This window comes from Mercenaria mercenaria, chromosome 16, assembly GCF_021730395.1.
Source record: "Mercenaria mercenaria strain notata chromosome 16, MADL_Memer_1, whole genome shotgun sequence".
In the NCBI taxonomy this organism is placed as follows: domain Eukaryota; kingdom Metazoa; phylum Mollusca; class Bivalvia; order Venerida; family Veneridae; genus Mercenaria; species Mercenaria mercenaria.
Window position 1 is genome coordinate 72362611 of NC_069376.1, and position 18970 is coordinate 72381580.

General features: G+C 35.0%; 1 protein-coding gene across 1 annotated transcript; it reads right to left on the reverse strand.

Moving 5' to 3' along the window:
• Positions 1–12724: 12724 nt before the first annotated feature.
• Positions 12725–16643, reverse strand: LOC123540885 (GTPase IMAP family member 9-like). The gene is made up of 2 exons (XM_053525762.1): positions 16431–16643; positions 12725–14340 (listed from the first exon to the last, which is right to left on the reverse strand). Exon 2 carries the CDS (start codon positions 14337–14339, stop codon positions 13431–13433), a length of 909 nt encoding a protein of 302 aa, XP_053381737.1. The 5' UTR covers position 14340; positions 16431–16643; the 3' UTR covers positions 12725–13430.
• Between the last annotated feature and the right edge of the window lie 2327 nt (positions 16644–18970).

Sequence of the window (18970 nt, forward strand, 5' to 3'; positions counted from 1 at the left end):
AATTCACTTGTGCGCATGCCCAGAAGCACGTAGATGTGCCGTGTTTGCAAGATCTGCGGAAGAAGTGCAGTCGTTGCCTTGGTTACAGAGACCCTCTTCTTCACAGACAATTTCTGACGTCGTCGACGGAATAAACACGTCGGGAGATATGTCACCAGGGTTAAGAGGACAGGGGCCAGTGGTTCTAAATGCACTCATTGCATTAGATATATTGCAAACTTTCACATTAGCTGTCTTGAACAGGCTGCAGAAATCATACCGTGTATCTGCTCGACCTGGGCTCTCTTTCAAGAATTGTATACATGCTTTTCAGGGGCTTGAAAAGGCACTTGTCCAATGGCTGCAACTCACTAGTAGTATGAGGAGGAAGGCAGATTACACGTTTCGTCTACATTAAATATCAAGGCCGCCCTATCTGTAATGTTAAAAGAGTCAAGCGTTTCTGACAAAATGCTAAAATAGGCAGACACAACATTTCCCTATCTCTAATGTTAAAAGAGTCAAGCGTTTCTGACAACATGCTAAAATAGGCTGACACAACATTTCTACTAAGTATGGTGGCTCTCACAGTTGATAAACCCTCAGGTTTCCTTAAAAAAGGTTTTGGAAGCCTTCGCATAAAACCAACGTGCCATTCATAACCGGCTTCTCGTTTCTCCTGATTAAAGTTAGCAGACTTATGCAGACGTTCTGCCATTTCGAATGCCAAAACAAGAATATCCTTAATAGTCAAACCGAAACCAAAGTTAGCCATCTTTAATATGTATTCCACTAGCTGGTTTTCCTTGTCAGGACTAAACGCCGGTGCCCTAGATACCGGTTGGGTTTCAGGAACAGTTCCTGAAAATGAAAATTACAATTAACTAGGAGCATGATACTTTATTAGTTGTTTTTGGGGACAGTCGACAGGCCGACAGTCATTGCAGTGCCAAATATTTCTGACTCATACACACAATATACAACGTCATCGCATAGCAGTGCCACGGTCTCAGACCACATGACCATGCACGCAAATGCCAACAGGTTACGCCAGTAATAGCGAGACAATTATATTACAGGGTTAAGTCGAGTTTTCTTTTACTGCTGCAACTGCTGTTGGCAGCGGTTAATTAGACTTAAGAGTCTTGGTTCGTATTCTTCTCTGACAGCTCTGCTAAGACTACTGCTTACATCATGTACATAAAATAAGCGGATTATGATTTCCCTCAAAAGGCACCCAGTTGTAGTATCAGTAAGAGATGTAGTAACAGTTGTAGCAACAACAACACGAATGATATTATTATTAGTGGAACTGGAGCTGACAGGTGTTTACCTTTAATCCTTCTTGACAGCGTTTCCCGGGGCACACCAAATTTCCTTGACGCCATGCGTAGCCTAACACCTCCATTCCTAACATAATGCATCTAGCATTTTTCATCGCTTCGCTGGTCCATTTGGCTTGCCTGCTTGTTCCACTTTTCTTTGACCTTAGGCCTATATAATACAGTAATATCTAACGTCGTTTAATTATATAGGCTAATAATATTGCATACCACTGAAAATAAATCTCTGTTGCATTAACTCTCAAATCAAGGTGCAGTATGGCTAGTTTTCGGAGGCAATCGAGATCTTAGTGATGCAAGTTGTGTGCAAGTTTGGTCAAAATCAAATAAAAAATTACGCGCTATCGCAATTTTGTTAACAGCAGATAATTTGATGTTAACGAATTTCATTTTAAAAAATCAGCATATTCTATATCCGTGTTGAAATACAACTACTGTATGTCTATCATCTCAAAAGCTACCGAACGTTGTATGGCTGTTACCCGACAGTATTTGGGTAACTGAGCCACTTCTTAAATTATGTTTAGAATGGGCCAGTCCGTAATAAATTAGAAAATACTGCCATTTATCAAATTTCATGTCACCACTAACATGCGTTTGCTCATTCTGGAACAAACAGTCTCATTTGCTCCATTTTATATGGTAAAACGGCAATCAACCATTTTTGATACATTCGGCGTAATTTTCATTATTCACACAAACATGCGTTACCGGGTATGTTTTAAAGTGTAACAAAAGCGGGTAAGAGCAATTAGATAAAAAAAACAGCAGGTGTGACTCTGATATTCCATCTCCTTCATTTTCATTCACTTATACGATGTATTTTTTCCGTGTGCACAACAATGTGGTTGTAAAAACCTCTAAAAACCAGTATAGTGCACCAAAAGCATGTAAACGAATTTTCATGATGTTTCGTTTTTGGACGAAGATCCGCATTTTCTGTACTAGATAAGACTTTGGATAGGCTATATAAAATAATCGCCTAAAGCTGATTTGCAATATGAAATATTTACCCGCATCAATCGAAACGGTTTGTTTGCATTGCATGCAAAACATAAACATTTGATTTTATCGGAACTTAACACTTCAAATCGCAAATCTGTACAACCATTCTAACAGGAGAAATGTACGTGGCACTTACCCGACTGCGATCCCTTATTGATGCCCACTTTCAGAGATGATAATTCAAACTTTGAATTTTTCCTCCAGCAAAACTTTGTGTCGTTCTCAGATTATTACATAGGGGAAACAACCGTTATCGGGAAAAAATCGGATATAAGCTAAGTGGCTCATCAGTTACCCGAATTTACCCTATGGTGTCGGAAACTGTAAGTCATCACACAAAGTCCTTCCTGCAAATAAAGATTTGTAGTCAGAAGCAGAAGAAGGGTAGGTTTTTGGTCAGTATTTCTGACCTTCACGTTAAATGCAAAGTTGAGTTTTGATTGTTTTATTTTTTTTATCACATGCACACCTACACTTAAAATTATTTTATCAATGATTCAAATTTGTTATTAAGCCTGAGAGAAATTGAAAATATCGTCGTTAAACGCGACGGCATACAAGAAACTGACGTCTGTACTGGTTCTTCCCAGGAAAGACGGCTTCGCGTGTATCAGTTCTACGAGAGTAGAAACTGTACTCAAATGGGATGAATCCAAAATAAATCATTTTCAGCAATGTCTGCTCGCTGAACAAAATATGTTTTCTGATCTCACAGCGAAATTAAACAATAATGATGATATCGATATCGTGGCAGACCAATTCATAAATGTCCTAAATAGTTGTGCTCAGTCAGTCTTCGGACATAAGCGTAAAATAAATATAGAACATACTGGCAATAGAGAGAATAAGAAACCTTGGTTTAATGCTGAGTGTTATGAGGAAAGATCAAAGTTCAAAAAAGCTAGGAACGCATTTTTAAAAAATAAAGAAAACATTCAATTAAAGCAACAATATATAAATGCAAAGTCTTGCTATAATCGAGTAAAACGTGTTCAAAAGAATAAATATAAATCTAAAGAAAGAGATAATCTAAGAAATCTTAGTAAGTCTCAGCCGCGTAAATTCTGGAAGAAAGTTCGAAGCCAATATTCTAAACCATCGGCAAGAGCGGAAAATCTAAATATTACGCAGTTATATAATCATTTTAAAACCCTATATAGTACAAACCAAACGACCGAAAATTTAAATGCAAACGACAGAGTTATATATGACGATGACTTCGATGGAAATATTACCATGACAGAAATTAAAGAGGCTGTTTTATCTCAAAATAATAATAAAAGCAGTGGAATAGATTCTATAATCGCAGAAGTATATAAACATTCATTTGATGTAATTTCCCCATTTCTAACAGTTCTTTTTAATAGGATATTCGATAGCGGACAATATCCGAAAGCCTGGGGAACTGGTATCATAGTTCCGGTGTTTAAAGGGGGGGACATCGAAGATGAAAAAAATTATAGAGGTATTACTTTAATTAACATTATAGCAAAAATATACTCGCAAGTTCTACTCAACCGCTTAACAAAATGGTCCATCAAAAATAAAAAGATCATAGACAACCAGTTTGGTTTCCAAAAAGGAAAATCTACTGTTGATTGTTTGTTTTTGTTACATTCCATCATTGCCAAATCACTCTCAATACATAAAAAAGTTTACTGTGCTTTTATTGACTTCGAAAAATGCTTTGATAAATTAGAAAGATCTTTCATTTTTCATAAATTATTAACAGAACAGATAAGCTCTAAATTTGTAAAAGCTATACAAAGTATGTGTAGTGTGGTCAAAGCAGCTGTACGGTACAATAATAACATTTCACCTTTTTTCGATTCAAATATAGGTGCAAAACAAGGTGATCCTAGTTCCAGTTTGTTGTTTCTGTTTTTCGTAAATGACCTTTTAGATAGCATGAACAACAATATAGAAGGTCTTTTCACCATAGATGATATCAAACTCTACATATTGTTATTTGCAGACGATGCGGTACTCTTCGCGCATGAACCGGAAAGTCTTCAGTCAATGCTCAATGACCTGTATAATTACTGTACAACTTGGGGTTTAAAAGTAAACACCAATAAAACTAAAATAATGGTATTTGAGTTAGGTCGACATACATCACATGATTTCACTTTCAATAATATTGTATTAGAAAATGTAAAATCGTTTAAATACCTAGGGGTCAACTTGTTTAAAAATGGTCACTGGCATCGCACTCAGAAGAAACTTGCCAAACATTCACTTTTTGCTCTGCATAACTTATTTATAGTCTTTCATCAACTAGAATTATCTGTTCAGGACAAGATTAAATTGTTTGATAGCTTAGTTGGATCTATTTTAAATTACAGTGCAGAAGTGTTCGGATATAATGAGGGTAAAGATATAGAACTTATACATTGTAAATTTCTAAGGAAAGTTCTCTGCGTAAAAAAATCAACTAATCTTGATGGATTATACGGGGAGTTAGGACGACATCCAATGAAAATTCAACGAAAACTTATCATGATTAAATACTGGTTAAAAATACTAAAAACAGACGATAACTGTCTACTTAAACAAATGTATCATTTACTAAAACGAGATGCAGATAATAATGTTACATATAACGGTAATAACTGGGCTTATCAAATAAAAACTATATTGAATGATATCGGAATGTCCAATTTGTGGTTAAACCAAGATATTTCTAACCTTAATTTCCGGTTAATCAAATTAAGAATATTAGATATTTACAAACAAACATGGTATTCAAATATCAACAATTCAAAGAGGTTATCTTCATATAGTATATATAAGCATGATTTTGAGTTAGAGGAATATATGAAACATGTAAATATAAATAAATATAGGATAATTCTAACAAAATTCAGACTTTCATCGCACAATCTAGCTGTTGAAAAGGGTAGATATGAAAACATTCCCAGAGAAAATAGAAAATGTATACAGTGTAATATGAATGTAATAGAAAATGAATTCCATTTTTTGCTTGTATGTCCAAAGTATTACAACATACGTAAACAATTCTTCAAACCCTATTTTTGTAGATGGCCAACATTAACAAAATTTGAATTATTGATGTCTTCCAAAAATCAAAGAATTTTAAATAGTGTTGCGAAATATCTATATTTTGCGTTTAAAGAGCGTCATGTTTGAATGTCGTAATACATTAAGATATGACTACAGTGGGTTACATCATATTAATATTGTGTAATAATGTGAAATTCTCTATTGATTTTGATATACTTATATTAACATCATATACGATATACCACCTTTTACTGAGTATTCCTATTATGTTTGTTGTTCATAAAGTCTCGATGACATAATAGTCTGTGTATTAATATGAATTTCTCTGTAAAACGGTTATAGAAATTGTGAAACTTGATTATGTATTTACACATTACATGTATGAATATGAATATTGTGGCTATAAATGTGCAATTGCAGTTTTATGCCAATAAAATATATGTTATGTTATGTTATGTTATGTTATGTTAAAGAACCAGACTGTCTATTCGCAAAGAGCTGGGCTAAGTTAGTCAGATATGTCTGTATCTAAAACATTCTCTCTGTCTGTTCTAGGGGCTTGATCTCACTCTGTCCGTCTGGTCAGATCGCTCAAGAGTTACGTCTTTTGTTGACGGACCGTTGCACACATTTTTTTTATTGTTTGCTGAAATTCTAAAGTTCTAAATGGGAAAACGTCATAACCTCTTTTATTGTTATTTTGTTTTGCGTCAGTACCACAAAAAATACATTTACTTTCAAAATCAAATTCTGTTTCACCAGATTTCCTTGTCTTTCCACTAGAGTTTAAATCAGGCTTTTTTTTGATGATCTAAGCTGGTTTGGGTGACAGTAGACCATCCTACACTCAAGATGTACTATCTGGTCTGGAGAAACACATAGTAGATCGCCTGAAATTGCAAAGAAAACATTTCAAATAGTACATGCCTGATTTGACAAGTACTTCAATAATCTACAACCTAATATTACCAGTGTTCACGGGGATCAAATATGGATTATATTTTAGTTATACATGAATCATAAATTGACATAATCAAATTGTGCATTATTCGATGCAAGCTTTTAATTACATATATAAGGTAAAGTTTTTTAAGTTGATAATAACAAATAATTGTTCATGTATAAAACAGGACATAACTGGCTTCATTGTTTTTCCATTTCCTCTGAGAACTGAAATCATTCAACGCAAAATATTTAGAAAAATATAAAATTGTGTACCTTTCTTCTTGCTAACTGTCATTAAATTCATGCACCCCTTTGTACCAAGCTTGGCAGTAGGACCTTCATCTTTAACATTACAAATAACACAGGCTTGCTGCTCAGCGCTGGAAAACAATATGGAGAGCTTTTTAATATATCACAGCATACTTCATTAATACTTTATAATGATGACAAAAACCAAAATCGAGTCATCTAGTGTACGTCTCGCATTGATGTGAATAGACTTCCGTTGCAATAGTTACCTGGTTTGAAATAAAAACAAAATCATTTTTTTTTTTCAAAACTAAACAAAGTTTCATGAATGCCGTTCAGATATAACATAAAATTTCAAAATCATTATGATCTTACTTCATGCTTATCGCCAGCAAAAGCAATGATCAAAGATAATTTACATCTGCCTCATCAGTTTTTCTTTAACAGTGTTTCAAATATAATTAATTGTGCTACGCATTCCGTATTTCCTGAAATGAAAAAAACTAAATACTTTTTTCGTTTTAAATATATAAAATGGGTTTACTATGTTATAATTCACCACAATTTAAGCTTTACAATGATTTATAATATCTTTTCTTAATCAACTTAACGAAAACCAAATATTATTTCAAATAATAATTATATATATTCGTCACTTTCAGTCAAAAATACACGCATTAGTCTATTTGCAGATTTTTTGCATTTTTCAAATTATGACCCAAAAACGCTTCCGTAGATATATTTTTTCGGTTATATTCCTTATTAGGCAATGTGTGTTTCGATTTTTTTTTGTCATAAATACCTATTTTTTCATTACAATTATAGATATAAATACGTATGTTTACTGTACCAAAGCTCATGTGCCCAATACTGGACATAGTGTAGTGAATAGTGGCCTGTGATCAGCGATGGAATGGGTCGCCGACCTGCAGAAGTGACGTCATCGAAGCAGCACGCGGGGATTCCAGCCAGCCAGCATCAGTTGAGTCCAAGCATTCCTATTGTGTAGACGTGTTTTGCATTGCTCTTCATACATCTGCTGCAGCCTCGAGAATATCGGTTGTAAGTAGCTGTTTATGTGTATGTACTCTTCATCTTGTTGTCTGTTAAGCTAAGCAGCCAGATAACATTGTATTTCTTGCAATTCGGCTCCTGTATAGTGAAAAATCACTATAATAGTAAGGTGCATTAGCCTCTAGTAAACAAATCGCGAAAACATAAACATTAAAAGACCTTGCTTATTTTCACCTCTTTTAAAAAGTCATAGTGGCGTAATGCTGTATTTATTGTTGCAAAAAAACGTATATTTACCAATCCTTTGAAATGTATTCGTCTTGGCGGGTGGTTAAATAAACGGATAATGTAAGACTTTCATGGTAAACTTTTACGTCAGAACCGGAAGTAGGAAAACGAGAGATATGGTGCATGGTAATGGACATCGTCAAAAAACGAACAAAACATAAACTTTCCGACGTTGTATCTGAAAATCCTGTCGACCGATTTTTGAGGACTTTCTTTAGTGTTTCAGTTCATATTAAAGAACATATTTATCATAAGAAAGTTTCTGTTGGAATTAGTTTAACGTTGACGTTCAGGATAACTGGCCTATAGGGCAGAGATACCCGAACCTGAAGGTCAGCGGGGAATGGAAAACAGAGCGCTAGCCACGCTCTCCAACGGGTCGGCAAACACGTTGCCATTTTACTTGACTTGCGCTGATATAACAAGATAGAAACTTTTAACTTTTCCTCAGAATATCTCTGTGATTAAGGACATATTAATGCCACAGCAATGAAATCAGTGTCTAGAATTATGTTAGTATCTGTCGAAAACGAAATGTTGTATCCAAGATTATTATACGTATTTAGCTAATTTTTCAGTGACTATATAGATCTCTATATGCCATTTATGTTTTTAATGCTATTTTGGTCTGCGGAATCAATTTTGCAATTATTCGTCTTAATTCAAAGCTTGGAATATATAATGTGGAAACATATCGCAGCTTCTTGTGGCGACTTTTCTTCAAGGAAGACGGTATATCCGTCATAAATGTATTTGCAGTTCGGTCTAAAAAGGTGTCGGATAAAAAAGGATGTACTTTAAAAGAGGATATCGATATATTTTTAAACTTTTAAGAATGCAAGCAATTAGTATTGAAACATGTTTTATAACATCGTATAAAATTTATATTCGCTTTATTTGATAACAATACAAATATTTAAAAAAAAAACAAAAAAAAAAAAAAAAAAACAAAAAAAAAAACGTTTAAATATTTAAAAGTACATCGCTTACAAGAATATAGATTAGCTAAATGTGGAACTTCTAGAATATAAACGTGAATGACAAGGACAAAATGGTAAGCTTTACTCACTCATAACACGTAACATATGTATATATGATTTTTGTATTTCAAAGAATCCCTGCATGTTTAGGTTTAGGTCTTGATATTTTATTGCGGTTTCATTATTTCTATTCATTTTCCACAATTTATTATTTCGTATTATTCTGGCTGAATAGCAGTTTATTTAATTGTAGCAAACAATTGCTATTCTTCTGTATTAATTTTCTGTTTATTACAAAATCATAACCAGTATCCCATAAAATGCCCTAGCCAAGATACATAAAATAATTGTCCTGATCGCTTAATCCATAGTCTTATTCATTGTAAAAGATAATCGAAATCCAAACTACCCTGACTTTATCTCCGCGAACACTGATCAATACTGGCCAATGGCCAGGCTTCTTCCGGCGTAAATAAAAAGAGGGTATAAGGTGTCATCCTGGTATCGAAGTACTTCCGGGTCGTTGTAGAAAGTAGTTCTTTGAAATTGTCAATTATTTAACATGCACTTGGTATTTAGTGGTATGAAGTGTTCGTCTATTGATATATTTATTGTCATCTTGCCTACACACCTGGTATATTTGCACTGTGATGTCTTCTGTCTTTATGTTATATTGATGCATGTACATGGGCCAGAATTGGCTTAATTAATACACAATAAAGTTATATATACATTTTGAAGCAATCCCTATCGTGACTGGTTAAATTTGAAATATATATATATATTGACATTTTGTAAATCTGGTGTCATTTCTGATGTCTTTTACAGTTATTTTGTCTGTTTTCTGCAAGACCTGTGGAAAAGATTATAAAAAGTACTCCTGACCAGACAACCGTGACAGATGCGTATGAAGATGTAGCAAAAAAGTTCATTGTTGATGTCAGTTCTTCTATTTTTGTGAGAAATGACTGGAAAAAATGTTTAACTTTAGGGATACAGAACTGCCTTTGCTGTAATTAGTTCCCTACTGGTTGAAAACCAGTTTCGGGGACTATAGGAATGCACTTTTCCGTACGTCCGTCATTCTGTCATTCCGACATTCTGTCATTCCGTCCGTCCTCCCGTCCGTCCGCAATTTCGTGTTCGGTCCATAACTCTATCATCCATGAAGGGATTTTAATATTACTCGGCACAAATGTTCCCCATGATGAGACGACGTGTTACGCGTAAAACACGGACCCCTAGCTTAAAGGTCAAGGTCACAATTGGAGGTCAAAGGTCAACAGGGCTTTTTACCTGTCCGCTCCATAACTCTGCCATTCATGAAGGTATTTTAATATTACTTGGCACAAATGTTCTCCATGATGAGACGCCGTGTCATGCACAAACCGGATCCCAAGCTCAAAGGTCAAGGTCATGATTGGAGGTCAAATGTCAATAGGATTTTTCCTGTCCAGTCCAGTACTCTTTCATCCATCAAGGGATTTTAATATTACTTGGCATAAATGTTCCCCATGTTGAGACGACATATCATGCGTAACACCCAGAATCCTAGCTTAAAGGTCAAGGTCACACTTGGATATCAAAGGCTAATGGGACTTTTTCCTGTCCGGTGTATAACCTTGTCATGCAAAACATGATTTTAATAATATTTTGCACAAATATTCCCCTGTATGAGACAATGTGTCAAGCGCAAAACACGGGCCTTTAAATGCAAGGTCAAGGTCACACTTTGAAGTCAAAGGCCAAAAGGACTTTTTCTTGTCCAGTCTGTAATTCAACAGTCCAAGGGATTTTAATATTACTTGGCACAAATGTTCACCACCATGAGGCGGAGTGTCTTGCGCAAAAACCTGATCCCTAGGTCTAAGGTCAAGGTCACATATAGAGTATAGAGGCAAAAGGTCAGGTACAAGAATAACTTTGTATGGAATATTTCTTCTTTATGCATGTAGGGATTTTGATATAACTTGGTATAAATGTTCACTACCATGAGACGGATTGTTGTGCGCAAGAACCAGATCCCTGGTCAAAGGTCAAGGTCACACTTAGAGGTCAAATGTCAAATTCAAGAATGACTTTGTCCGCAGAATTTCTTCTTCATGCATGGAGGGATTTTGGTGTAACTTGGCACAAATGTTCACCACCACGAGGCACCATTATTTTTAGAATTATGTCCCTTTATTTTACTATAAATACCTTATAACGTAACTTATTTATTACAGGCCATAGGGAAATTCGAGACCAGTTTTCTGGTTTTCTGTGGTACAACATGCATATTACATCCAATTTTAATACTTGGTAACGAGTTTTGTGTGGACTTATATTATATAGATTTAAAAAAAAAATTAATTTCCCTTTGTTTTTACTATAAATAACTTGTATGATACCATTTTGATAATCAGCCAAAATGCCATATGAAAACAACTGTAGGATTTTATATATACAAATTTTAATAAAAGTGTTTTGTTATATATATATATATATATATATATATATATATATATATATATAGTACAATATTGTTTATACATTATTGACAGTTCATTATGTTATACTGCAGTAGAGAAAATTAGGTGCCTTCCAGTAGGATACTTAGTATTGCATGGCAATACTTCATTCACTTATTTTGTTGTGAAATTCACAGTTCATGTACAAAAATGCTTGGTTCACTATACGGGCCGGTCGAAAGAAAGGATACGAGAGATTCAGTTGATTTCCTATATCTTCCTTGCCGAAATGTTGCCAAAAAGTCACAGAGAAGACGTCAAAGTGTTGTAGCTCTTAAATCCTTTTCTTTTCAGACATTAATTTAAACTACATCGCTATAGAATTGAAACCATGCTATGTTAAAGAAATTTAGATTTTGCCGCTATCGGGATTGTATGATATTTGCTGTTAAAAATATATGATTGGATTTTTAATACAGCATTTATTTCGTGATTTCATAGTCATATTCGAGGTGTTTAGAATTCACACTGGCCTACGTAATTGATATTTTTCGTGTCACATATTTTTCGTTTCCACATCTATTTCTTAATGTCTTTCAATCCTTTATAACATAAAAATATGGCAATATAAAGCGAAATCTGAAAGGGACCTTTTCTTTTTGTACTTCACTTACATTTTAACTACTTATTCAATAATATACATTTGAAAAAATGAATTAATGTTCCAATACGAACTTAATTTTAATGCGCTTCAGTGTCGTATGTTTTAAGTGTAGTATGTGAAAAGAAGAGTTATAGAATAGTTGCTGTACTTAGTGTAAGATATATCAAGTATTTTCAGTTTAGTAACATTCTACAAATTATCAAAGTTCTATACTGTATAGTATGAAATAGGTTCAAATATTGTCACAGCTCTAGAAGGTTCGGTCTTACGAGGAACGCGTATTATTTAGAATATTTTTTTTTCTTGATTTTTTCTTTTGGTTTAACGTCATTATGACATAATCATATGGAGACTTTCCAGCTTTTCGTAGTGGAGAAAGGCCCCAGAAGCCTCTCCATGTATTATTTCATCACAGGCTGGCACCTGGGTAGAACCATTGACCTTCCGTAAGTCAGCTTAACGGCTTCCTCACATGAAGAATTCAACGTCCCGAGCGAGGCTTGAACCCACGTCTGTGAGGGGCAAGTGATTTGAAGTCAGCGACCTTAACTACTCGGTCACGGACGCCAGTGAGATTGAGACTGAAGATATGTTCACAACCCTAAATACACAACCAGTCGTAAGGCATATCTATAGCCTAATTAGCATTTTTGTTTTGTAAAGAATAAATAAAAACAACAACAGCAACAAAAACACCCAAATTGTTTTGGCAAAATCTGTCCAGAAAGGTTTAATCATCTACCATTCAACATTTATAGAATTTATGAGTCAGTTACAATCAACTATACATACAAAGAACAACAGATCCATTAACATAAATATAGCTTGCTTTATACATACAAAATATAGATAAGCAAATGGGTTTGGCCCAAATTTTTTCAACATTAGGGGTCGATCCTCCCCGGGAAATATTAACCAAAATTAAACTATTAAACACAATAAAGTAGCTGGTTACTTCAGGAACCCATACAGCTGTAGACATAAAATAAGTCAATCAGGATTCAGCGCGGTTCCGGAACACTCCCCAGACTCTTGCCCTTCCCCTCCAATCGCCTTCTACCCCAGTCAGGGGCTAGGTTAAGGCCAACATATACATAAGCCTATAGCTGGTAAGCAGAATTAGCATGATGTACTACTGGTTTAAATATAGGTTTGGCGGATTAAAAGTAAGAAGTGAATCGTTCTGTACATTTGTTAGAATTTTTGAACAGATGTTAATGGAACTGTGTCGTATTCTGACTCGAACGTATCTCTAATAAATAGCAGTAAGTTTGCATTAAGTGCATGAAAGCCCCTGTCCGTGTATATGTACCAAGCAAAACAAACAACTACAAAAACAACACAACAACAAAAGATCGCTCTGCAGAAAAATACCGAATAGGATTACATGTAGATAACTGTAGATAATTTTCCTCTCACATACAAAGTGTTTCAAGCGGTAAAACTATTTTGATGTTCTCACTGTCAGTATCAGTTAAAAGAAAACTCGTCAATGAGCAGAACTTATAAAACCTATCATCCCTGTTGCAACATTTACAGATTTTTCAATTACCACTTGAGCCGTTTCAGGATTTGTAACCACTGTTGCAACTGCCTCAGAGCCTCCTCCAAGATAAGCTATCCCTGCAACAACACAAACCGCACCCGCGCCTGCTGCCGCACCCACACCTGCTGCCTTCCAGCATTTTCTATTAAACTCCTCTTCCTCAGCGTGCTTGATTTGCTCAGACAACCTTTTAATTTGCTCGTGTACTTTTCCACTATCATGGGTTTTAAGTGCTTTTTGAAGCACCTGCTCACGTACATACAGAAATTCATTCTTGAAGCTGACTTTTCCTGCCCGAGATACCTGATCCACAAGACTGTTGATACGTTCTTTATGCTCAGGTTTTGGTTCTCTATTGTCTATTCTAGCAAACCTGTTTCCGCACTGCTTAATCAAGTTGCTCATTCCGTCACTTTTGCCGAACCTTCCTCTCAGCTGCGTTTCGTCTTCATTATTTTCAATATGCGTTAAAACTATGATAGCCCTTGTCAAACACTGCTCACCGAAAATAATGCGAAGGACATCAATAGTTGACAACTCTTCTTGCGTTAACCTGGTGGATCCATTTAGCACAATAAGAAAGGCATGGGGATTTGGGCAAAGTTTTATTGCCTTTTGGACCTCCAAAGCTTGCATTACAAAATTTTTCTCTCCATCGCTATCGAAAAGACCAGGAGTGTCAACAATCGATACATTTCCCTTATCTGTCTCCACTTTACATTCTTTAGTGATAGCATTAAAGCTACGTGCTTCATCAAACGCACGCCTTCCAAGTAAAACGTTCCCTAGAGAACTCTTGCCATTTCCGGTTTTCCCAACAATGACTATTTTCCTTTCGTAATTCGCAGACATCCTGAAATGTAATATAAATAAACATAAGTACCCCTCTGTTTCATTAACACTATATCTTCGAAATATTGTAAAACATGCACACTTATAAATTACCAATTAGTAAAAAGCTACTTAAACCGTCTTGCGAGTACGAGTTGTGTAACATGAGAGGCATGGGGACATAGTAATAGGGATTTTCGTCTACGGTAACATGCGACATATACCGAATGAGATATACTATCGAATTAAAAAATGTGGTCTTCCGACACGTGACAGAGCGTCTGACTTTTTTGGAAGAATACGCTTTTTCCTTTTGCGTAGTAAGCGTCCAATTAACTTGTCCGAACCGCAACATCTTGCACATCAGTACAAATATGTGCAGTATTGTTATTTTTTTAAATTCCAAAATCTACCAACGCATATTTCTGGGCAAGCAGATGGACTGTAACGATTCCCGATTGAGGCACTGCCTTATTTCATATTACAGTCCTTTCGACCGTATGTTCGTCCTATCCGTCCGACATGACTTTATCTTAAATAATTCTCAAATTATCTCCCTTTTTGTTCTTGATTTTCTTTTGTCCTGACGATAAGAGTGAATGCAATGAAACATGATGAAATCAGACGTAGTGCAGTGTGTGAAAGAAATATTTGAATACAAAGAAAAAAGCTTAACTTTTTCCATCATTTTGGTATAAATATTACTTTCAATGTAAACGGAAATCTCTCTTTATGTCAGGAGGTAATGAAATCACTTTTGATAAATAGGTTCCTGTGTTATGGTAGCGTTATGGTAGCGCATATCATATAGATACAAGTGACTAATTCAACAGTAGTTGTGACTAATTTCCTTCTTATGAAATATTAGTAGCATCACTTTTTTTCGGCGATCAGGGCCAGTAAAAATCCAAAATGCAACTGACATCCCCCTTTTCCCTTGATATCGGAACGAAGTTAAGAAAATATAACAAGAATCAAGCGTTAAAAACGACGTCCTTGAACGAATCAACGAAGGGGAATATTCAACATTTGACAATTTATATATTTAGAAAAAAAAAATGAATATTCTACCCTTGCGAAAAAATTATGAAAATCGGACTACAAACAAAAAAGATATGAAAATTTAAATATTATCAACTATTGAAACGGCAGCCATTTTGGGCGCAGTGACGTCATCGTTCTTTCTTTATATGGGCATTACCAAATATTGTATATACATGTTTGGCAACATTATGTTAAATACAATTAAACATGGAGCTTAAATTTAAGGTATACACTTTTACACACATACTAAGGTTCATATTATATTATGGTCCACAAAATATGTTTCTCTTAGTTGTTTTTCACTGAATTTCCATATAATCATGGTAATACCTATATAAGGAATAATTGATGATGTCACTGTGCCCAAAATGGCTGCCATTCGAGTACATAAGTGGTATTCAAATGGCTATATCGTTTTAGTATGTAGTCCTATTTTGATACTTTTTTCGTTAGTGTTAATGTTTCACTTAGTTCTTTCTAATAAGAAATATTGCCAATTCTTTCATATTCCCCTTTAAAACCATGTTTGCGCTTTAGATTGAAATATAATGATACAATATAGTTGAAAATATTATATATACATGTGTAATTCGCTTTGTAGGTCCCCGTGCCGTAGATTATGACCCTTGTTAGGACATATAAAGTCTATGGGAAGGGAAAAAGTTTATCGCTTACATCCAACATTAAACAGTAGGCTTAAAATGTAGAATGATGCAATCAAAATTCATATAGAAACTGGGTCTATTGATCGATTTGTGAACTTCCGGTTAATTTTAGAAATGTCACTTATTACTCATTCTGTAAAGTTATTCTATGCATTTATTCACATTTCTTCCATTTAAAACTAACACCATGTGAATATTTTAAGAAGAGCTGTATACATGCTTTTTGTCATAAAACAAGTTGTGTTATACATAAAGAAGTATTTTTGCCTAATTCTCTGAGTAACACTATTCTCTATTGAGTGAAATTTTCAATACGATAAAATGAAAATGAAATATTATGATAGAAATCTAGTAAGAATAAATAACTAACACTAGTAGGTAACAAAAATTAGAATTCACTTACTTGTTTGAAAATTAAAAGCAAAGCTTCACCAACTTGTTACAAGGAAAGAGTGACACGTAGCTATTACGACGACAATGACAGGGTGATTTGTCATTTTATCGATCTCAATCTTGCATGTTATCTTAGGCACACAAGCTTGATGATATCGGAAACAGGTGTGTTTAGCATCTTTAGCAAACGTAAAGATTGTTTCACGGACGATGGAGAGGAAAAATATGTTTTCGTAGACTTAAAGTTAATCAAAGTAAAAATAGCACAATCATAAATAATACTAATATTAATATTATAATCAGTATAATCTAAATAGAATGGGATATCATTGTATATCAAATGCAAAGAGAACACTAAATACAAAACACAATTTCAAGGTATTCTTTTCCAGTGTATGTTTAGTTTACCCGCTATATGGCAATCTTGGTGTCTAAATCATTTGATATAACTTTATCATCAAAGCCTTCGATCTCCTTTTTGACGACTGTTTCATGGATGCCAATCAGATCTTAGAACACTACAATAACATGTGCTGGCAACCGGGGGCCACTATCTCGAAGGTACCTGAAGTCCTATGATGTTCGTAAAGGGTTCGTAAGGTATTCGTAGCAGATATTTCCTCTATCTCGAAAGCCTCGTTATTTACGACACTTCGTAAATGGCCTCGTAAGTTGAGGCTGAAAAATCCACCCCTTAGCGTTCTCGTAGCATATAAAAACTTAATACATTTTTCAACATATCTGAAGATGAATCTGTTGTTTCTTACTGTACCACTCTGAAACTGGTGGAAATATATTTATTGAAGTTGTACGATCGACTCCGACTCATTCCATCCGATCCTGTCGACGAACATGAATTTATTTCATAGATGAAAACGCACCGGTTTTTGTGTCCCCACAGAGTGGAGGGGGCATATATATTTGGTCTTGTCCGTGTTTGTCCATGCGTCCGTCTGTGCGTCTGTCCGTCGGAATTTTGTGACGCGCCTAGCTTTGATATGAATTGATGAACTCTTGCATGAGTCTTTAACATGATATGAACTTGCGCACCTCCTATTTTTCGTCTGGTCTGCCCCCTATGTCCAGAGGTATGGCCCCTGAAATAGTCAAAAATGCCCATTTCATCTTGTGACGCGCCTCGTTCCAAAAGTGCTTCATATAAATTGATGAAACCTTCTATTCTTTCGACTAGCTCCGCCCCCTATTTCCAGTGTTAAGACCCCTGAGAGAGTCGAAATGCACACTTTCACCTTGTGACATGCTTAGCTCAAAAAGTATTTGGTATAAATTGATGAAAACTTGGCTTTTACTACAGTTACTGCTGTATATATTTGCTGGCGGATTCTATTCATCAAATGGTGTTTGAAAAAATGTAAACATTATCAAGCTTTAGAGCAGTACGAAACACGTTGCGTTTATAGCACAAATTTAGTTGAAAATTCCTATCATAGAATTACTGAAATCCCGCGAACTGTAATAACTGGTGAGACTGAAATATGTTTCCGTTACTGTTTTCTGAACTGACCCACAACAAAAGGAACTGCATTGTGCAAGACTATATAAGACTATATAAGTTACAAAGAACCACTTCTGCCGGAACAACATGAATTTATTTTTTGACGGCAAATATTTCACAATAAGAGTCGCCTCCTGAGAAAGTTACATGATTAAAAACAGACTTAAACGTATACTAGTATACAGATTAAAGATATATTGATTTTTATATTGAACGCTACACGCACATCCCCGCTCAGCTAACATAATATTTAGAACATACAGGATCTCAAAGTCGGTTCGAATACCGGGCGAGGCGTTCATGTTCTCAGTGATGATTGGCTAAAGACTTATTCAATCTCCATCTATGATTTATGAAGGGGAGTTGTCAGGCATTTGAGGAGAACAGACTTAAGACTTGTAAGGAACACAGGAATACTAATGCAGTAAACTGACTACTTTTATTACAGAAAAAGGCGTGAAACTCTACTTTCTCATCAAAAGTTTGACCTTATTTATTGCAAACTCCAACAGTATTTATTGCCTTATCGGTACAGTAGATTGTGTTGAAAATACTCCTGCACAGATGTTGGGTATTTTAAGCAAGGTCGATACAGTTGAAAAGTTGTTTATTAGAAAGGTTCTTTGAATGGAATTAAATGTGAAATTTGTTCTTTGAATACCTTAGAAAAATACCGTACATTCCTTACAAAACTTGGTATATGTGACCAAAAGTTTAAGTTGAGCGATTATAGAAGTCATCGCTGAATAAATATTAGACAATTGTTTTCATTTTATTACGATAAAAAGTCTGATGAAATGTTAATACGTTTTAGTAGACATTATACCGATGCAAGGGATAAAATCCACTTAATGTGGACATATTTCCGATGGTGTTTAGCAATACACAGCTTGTGGGCTATCAGATACACGTGCAGTTGGTCGAAAATGACGTCATTAAATGGATTATCCATGACTTACGATATTGTAGCTAACTAACAATACCTTAAGTTACGAGCGTTTTACGAGGGCGTTGAGAGGTGTTTGGAGATAGCT

Coding starts and splice junctions, on each gene's coding strand:
- LOC123540885 (XM_053525762.1), bottom strand. CDS start 14,339: ATGTCTGCGAATTACGAAAGGAAAATAGTCATTGTTGGGAAAACCGGA.